The following is a 7,493-nucleotide window of genomic DNA, read 5'->3' on the forward strand; positions in this document are numbered from 1 at the left end:
TCTAGACTATTTTAATCATAGTCTTCTTAACTAGATACCTACTAAAATGCTGCAAAGCACTTTACAGGTTGGGCAGCAAGCTTTCCCTGCTGACAATGAAAGTGTTGTTAGAGGGCATTACATACTTGCAATTCAAGACCGGGATTTTAACTACAACCAAATCTCGATAACTCAAAATCCCAAGGCACCAAGTAAAGCCTTCAAGTTATTGGTAGCTTGAGTTAGGGGAAGTTCCTTCACAGCCTTCTTGAGTTTAGGACCCAATGAAAACTTCAAAATAAAGGAATGTTCGAGTTATAATGCTTCAAATTGTGCAGTGTTGACTGTAGTAAACTTTAAAAAAATGATTAAAAAGGCTCGAGAATGTTTTATTTTAATTTTGTAATTTTTTAGTTATATATACATTACACAATTTATAATTACACAATTTTTAAATACTTCCTGTTTCATATACACTATGAAGTAAAAAAATTTAAATGTTTTTTTTTAAAACTATTTTTTGTCACTGTAAGAACTACTTAGTTGAGCATCAAATTAAACCTTTTACTTTTAAGAAAGTTGTTCTCCTAATTATGTGTATTTTAAAAGAATGTTCTTGTTGCATAAAGAAACAGGACTTTCATTTAAGTACCTATTTTATTTAACTATTGTAGTCTGTGGAATGAAATTCTGTTCAACTGGTTCAAATTGCAACATTTTTTATATGGTGCTTAAGAGACTTTTCAGGGATTAAAAAATGAGACTAGTTTATGTAATCTTTAAATGTCTGTTAATGTAAGTCAAGGTTCTCCAATCTTTTTTGCTCCAAGGCCACATTTTAAATTTTTAGAGGTAAGGCGGACAATCCAGCAATATTTCAATCCAGATAGTTAAGTTAACACTAGCTACCATCCCCTACGATTTTTTTTAAATTAGCGCCCAGTGGTATGACTGCAGACAGGATTCAAGCCAAGGCACAACAAGTTGGTGGTTTTTAGATGCCCCTTTTCCCCCCAGTGCCAGTTTTTGAGGCCTGGCAGTAACTTAATGCTGCCACTTTTACCCATCCTGCTTCAATTTCTTTTACTAAAGTTTATTTTATAAAAGAGAAATGAGTGCATAAATAAAACAGTGTTTGACACTGAGATATTATTTATGTGCAATTTAACTTTGAAGAAAAGATCGGTCCCAAAAGTTATTAAGCCCTTAAACTTTTTATGCTGTCTGCATAAGACAAAAGATAGATATGAAGAGATCGAGCCATATAATATGGAAATATTTCCGAAGTGAAGTCTTAAAAACAGTTTTAGTCAATTTTTTGTGGTGTTACATATGGTCGGGAGACTGGTTTCAGAGCCAACGTCAGGAAAAATTTTCAAAACTCAAGTTTGCATTGTTTTACTTTAAAGTTTGCATTTTCAGGTAAATTTCATCAAATTGAGGGAAAGAGATTGTTATTCTCTCCCTCAAATTATTTTTCAAAAATGAAGTCAATTTTTGGTTATGGTTATCTTTGGTAAAGTCAAAGATTTTCCCTCCTTACAAATTAGTTTTGAAAACTCAATTTTAGATTATCTTTGGTGATATGTGATGCTAAGGAAATGAGGAATGCTCAGAGCCTCCCTTCAAAACCCTTTTGGGAATGAAGTCCTGGAAACACATTTCAGGATATCTTTGATGGTGTTAAAAGAATGGTCAGAATAAATACGCCAGAATTTTTTGATATTGTGTACCCTACTTCCACAGTCATCATAGACGTCTGTTTTATTTCCATTTTATTTATTCTTTATCTTAGAGGTTTTTCTTTCCTTTCAAGTCATTAAAGTCAGTCAGCCTTCCAGAGCCTGATTGACCATAACAGTCAAGTCGAAACTATAAATTATATATAATATCCAGGAAACAGTGCTTGAAGTTCATTAACAGAGACTTGGAAAGCTATGCTTGTAAAAACAAACCTCTGGTATTAGTTGATAAGGATTGGAGACCTCCTGCTTTACTTCTAAATACATTAACGGCTGAATTTAAAAAGTTGCTATTTCTGGTGAAGGCTGATAGAAAAGCAGCCTTGGTGTACCGAGATGAGATTAATACAGTCATTTAAAATTCATTTAAAAACAATAAACTCCCAATGATCCGCGGAGTAGGGTGGCACGGTGTGAATACTTCGAATAATAGGTAGAAAACAATACTACAGTGCCCACCGTAAATTCGCTCTGAGGACATACGATTTTATAAAGCAACTGATTTTATAAACCGGCATTTCTGCAGTTGAAAAATTAATTTTAAAGCTTGAATGCTCAAAAAAAAAACGAGCTGATGTGTGCATCACATGACTTCCTTTTACTTCAATTTAATGTCATTTTCCCGTTGCTGGCAATTTTAATGGGATTCAATAGTTTACTCTCTAAATATCACCAACAGTGGCCAAATTGAAATCAGATTAAAAAAAAAAGCCAAATTTGTAAAAAAAATACTGGCGATATATCGGCAAGTGTCTGCCAAATTGTAACACCACTTGAGTTTACATCGAAATTAACAATGATTTGTGCACAACTAGACCTCACTAGGAGTCTACGGACCAAATTTCAACTTTCTAGGACATACCGTTTTTGAGCTATGCGATATATATGCACACATACGCACATACATATGTACATACGGACGTCACGAGAAAAGTCGTTGTAATTAACTGGGGGGGGGGGGGGGCGTCAAGATGGATATTTGGGGTGTCTGTAGGTTCCTAGCATATACCCACGTGTGGTCAAGTCGCAAAAAATACTCAACATTCATTCCGGGGTGAGTAAAATGGAAATTAAGGTCGATTTTTGAGTGAATTTTTTTCGCGAATTCATGACTTCCTTTTTTGTAAAAGGAAGTAAAAATGATAAATAAATAAATAATGCATATAAAAAATAAAATAAAGGAAGCACTTTATTAAAATTTATTTTAAGTGTTTCAAAATATAGTTCACATTTTATCAAACAAAAAGTACATTTTTAAAATTTACATAAAGGTCTTTAACTATTGCTGTGTGATGAACAGAATTTGAAATAAAGATTCGACATTGTTTGAATGTTTATAACATTTTTTGTAAATTTCAACATTACGTACTCCCTCTTAACTCAGAAAAGCACTGTATGACCACCAAGCGTTTTTCTAACATCTACTAGAAAGAAAAAAAAAACTGCCATTTTCTCATCTTCCAAGATGGATTCCTCTACTTTTTGTATGACATAACTTTGGAATTTATTATGTCTGCAACTATTTGTAACGCATGTCTTTTTCAACTTCTAACAAATAATCTCCCTAAGCTTGATTTTAAAGAACGACGATAATGATTTTATTAAAGGATTGTTTTGGTATTGTAATGATTCTGTTCTTCCATATTTAATCTTTAAAAGCGGCGATTTTATTATCCAGTAATTTTATTAGTGTTGGTTACTATACTGTATACCTAAAAAATATGAATAACACTCACACATTCATTTAAATTATAGCTAGAAACACTGCTATCTTGCTTCTACTTACATTGAATGTAAAAAATATACACAGGGTGTCTACTCACCTGGAAATGTCAGGGACATTTTTTGCACTGGAAATGTCAGGGAAATTTACTTTTGGTACGCAGAAAACCTGGGTTTAAAAAAAAAAAAATTATATATATTGCATTCAGTTTCTAAATATTTGCTTTCCTGTTTTATATTTTACTAGCTGCGTTTCCCGGGCTTTGCCCGGACCACCTTGAAAATTAAAATTGCCAAGTGACGTATATTCAACAATCAGGTGTAAAAAATATATAAAAAAAACATCATGGTTTCCATTCCAAACAATGACGACAGATATTAAAATAAATTTAAGAAATGAAATCCAGAAAGATGGATTTAAAATGCGTAACCATGGAAACACAAAATAAAATAAGTTTAAGGAATTAAAATGCAAAAGAAAATGGTTCACAATTTGAATGGAATTGAGATTTCTTAAACTTGATTTAAAAAGGCTTGTAACTTTTTTTCCGTTCGAGATAAAAGCTTATTTTTTTGACCATAAGTCGAGTTAGGTCTGGAGTAAAAAAGGTTGCTTTTTCCAATGGCGTCAAAAAGAAAGCTGTGGGACCATTCCTTCACTTTTTATTGATTCATTTAATGAAGAAAGTAAGCCTAAAAAAGTTCGAGCTAAAACCGCAAATAACTCCCGCCGTAATTAAGTTAGAACATTAAAAAATTTGCGTAGAATGCGGAAAATTCTTCTGTAATATTTATATGTGCAGGTAATTTTTCACACCCATATTTGGGAATTTATGTGAAAATTGAGCCTAAATTGGAATGAAAAAAAGAACTACTAGTCAATTTTTTTTCGAACCGGTCTGCAAACCTTTCCGGTGCTGAAAGAAAGATACTGTGAAAATTTCAGCGAAATCGGCCGGGTAGTTCTCGAGTTTTGTGCGTTCAAACACACAGACGCTTTTTGGGGACTTCATTTTATACTATGTAGAGATTAAACTAAATTTGGTCAGAAATTCATGGGGCAACTTGAAATTACTAAAAGAAGATATTTCTTTCCTTAAACCAATTCTTCAGCAGCCCTTTTTGTTTACTAGTAGTTCTCTCACACCACACAATCTCCCCTGAGGCTGCGATCCTACCAAAGTTGAATGGTTCATACCCATCCTCCTACAAACAATAACTTTCTTTCTTCAAACCAGTTCTCCAACTCACCTTAAGTTCTCTAGTTTTGCAAATTTCAGTTTCCCTTGGGATTTGAGAAGTTAACATCCCCTAACAATGATAGTTAGGTTGCTTTTGCAACTACCAATGAAAAACTGTTTAGTTTTCCCATACCACCATACCAGTTATAGACAGGCGGCAAATAAGGGGGGCAAGAGGGGGAGGTTGCACCCCCAAAATTTTTCTGTGGAATGATAAAAAATGGCGAAATGCTATTGACGTAACTCGCAAATCAATGATCATATGCAAAAAGAATTAAAAAAATAAAATAAAATAGTCCACTGCTACTGATTCTCAATAATATTTGATGAAACTTAAAACATTTACACATACCAGGAAGCCTTGTTTGCTATTTGGTTGATAATTAATACATTCATAATTCATTTGCAATCCTTTTCATGACAAAAAAAAAAAAAAAAAAAAAAAAAACCACAATGGAGATTTACGGTTTGTTTCAACTAAAGAAGTAATCTCCTCCTATAGGCTAAATATTTCATACTTGTGTGATCAGTGTTATTTTATGATGATAGTACATTCAATGTGAAAGAATCGTACAGTGGTGTGACTTTCACGTTATATACTTTCAAGGAAACTTGATCGGAAAAACACGTTACTTGGGAAAAATTTCACGCCTAAACGAATATTTTTTCTGGGTGTCTTTAACTCCTTTGAGTGGCAGAAGATGGTTTTCAAGAGTTAAAGCTATCATTCAACCCTAAAGAGCTGCTTGTTTATTTGGAACTAGTGGTACCCGCACGGCTTTGCCCGTAATAGAAAATTAAAAGGTCTTTTGGTTCGCCTGTATATTTACAAACAATGTATGGTAAATTTTCTCACCAATTGGCTCGTGCCCATGTTATGGTTCCACGTTATGATAATTTCGTAATTTACTCGTCCATCTTATGATATTTTTGTTCTTAAAATTGGATTAGAAAAAGAACCACATCGAATTTTCGAAAAATCGCTTTGAGGTGCACACCCCCATGGTACAAACTAACTTTGTGGCAAATTTCATGAAAATCGGCCGAACGGTATATGCGCTATGCGCGTCACAGAGATCCTGACAGACAAAGGGACATTCAGCTTTACAGGGTTCATATGGGTCATGGAAATCCTGGAAAGTCATGGAAAAAAAAAACTAATTTCAGACCTGGAAAAGTCATGGAAAATTAATATTTTCATTAAAAGTCATGGAAATTTATTTAAAGTCATCGACAAATTTCTTGGGAAGTAAGAAATAACAATAGCTAAAAGAGCGCTAGAAATATCGAGTGATTTAGTAATATTGCATGTAAATTGAACGATCTCAAAAACAAATCCGAGTTCTGGAATCCAATTTCATCCGCTTCTGTAACAGCTGCTCGTCAATGTGATTTTATTGCTGAAGCATCACTAATTTTAAATTCACCATCATTTTCAGCACTTCTTGTATTTTATATTCTGTAGCAGTAGACATGCACGTTCTTGATTTTGCCACGCCCCCTCAAAAAGTGCAATTAAACTGCATTTGAGTGCGTTTCAACTACTTGAAAAAAATTCATTATTAATTTCATCAGAGTTTATCTCAATATGTTGAAGGCTTTAGAAATTGAAGACTTTAGTCAGGCAATAGAACATGGAAATAGGGGAATTATAATATTCTAAAATAGTGATGCCCAATATACAGCTCGCAAAACTGATCCTTGTGGCCAGCTGAAATATCTGGTGTAGAAAAATGAATTTACTGAAAAACGTGGCTTTACTTTAATGAACAAATATACGGTCAAGTTACATGGGTGATTTGTGCACTATTGACACCAAAAGGCAATGTTTTTATGAAGTGAGTTTATTATTGGAAACTTTGTAATAATGGCTCATTCAATTTTTGTCCCAGTATTACTATTTTGCCTTATTTATTAAATATTTATTAGACATTTAAACATCACAGTGTATTACATTTCACTATATTTTACTTTACTTGAATTTATATGCTAAAGACAAACAAGAATAATTTATTAGTTTCTGCAATGTGCACTGATATTTTTTGTAAGTGCTCCAATGAGGTAGTGGCATTCACGTAAAAGTTTTTCTAAATCCCATTTCCAAAAATTGGCAAGTCTGACATTAAATGGTGCTATTCTCTTCATGTAATAAGGTCATGAAAATTTTTATGAAGTCATGAAAAAGTCTTGGAAAAGTCATGGAATTTTTTTATCCAAATTGAGTATGAACCCTGGCTTTATTATTAGTAAAGATTATTGGAAAGCGACAATTTTAAAGCTAGAAAAACATGATGCCCTGCATTCATGACCTTGTTTGCATTTTTATTTGCTTTGTTTGCGTTGGTGGAGAGTTTTTAAAGAATGCTTTACTATATCAAAATATCTTCTTATCCGTTAACCTTATTTTATGAATTGTGTAAGGTTCGGCTAAATCTACAATTAAATTTTAATGAACACAGTTTTTTCGATATTAACTACGTAATAATTTTCTTATGGATGCCTGTTTCAGCCAAGCGCACTCTACTCAGCCACTCCAGACCCATTTAAAAAAAGTGACAAAAATCCACATGTTAAGAGTCATCAATTAATTAATTTAATTAATATTTTGTATAAAATAATAGATTCATTCAGTTTCTGATGAAATTAACACAAGATTTGATGATAAATATTTATCTCTGTTGGTCTGTGTTTGTTGGTGTTGTTGGCCAGGTTTAATATTATATGGATAGGCTATTGAAATGAGAAACAAAATGTTTCAATTGGAAGTAGGGAATGCAATACCGGAACAAAAATTCAATGCCGGTACTTG

The 7,493-nt window shown here is 33.0% G+C and overlaps 1 protein-coding gene across 1 annotated transcript in view; it reads left to right on the forward strand.

Annotated features, from left to right (window-relative positions):
* Positions 1-46: 46 nt before the first annotated feature.
* Positions 47-7,493, forward strand: part of LOC129216321 (uncharacterized) — a 51,241-nt gene continuing 43,794 nt past the window's right edge. Inside the window, exon 1 of the mRNA XM_054850531.1 lies at positions 47-204. Coding sequence (XP_054706506.1) covers positions 47-204 — 158 coding nt within the window. The remainder of the gene's footprint in view (positions 205-7,493) is intronic.

Source organism: Uloborus diversus, chromosome 2 (genome assembly GCF_026930045.1).
Source record: "Uloborus diversus isolate 005 chromosome 2, Udiv.v.3.1, whole genome shotgun sequence".
Taxonomy (NCBI): domain Eukaryota; kingdom Metazoa; phylum Arthropoda; class Arachnida; order Araneae; family Uloboridae; genus Uloborus; species Uloborus diversus.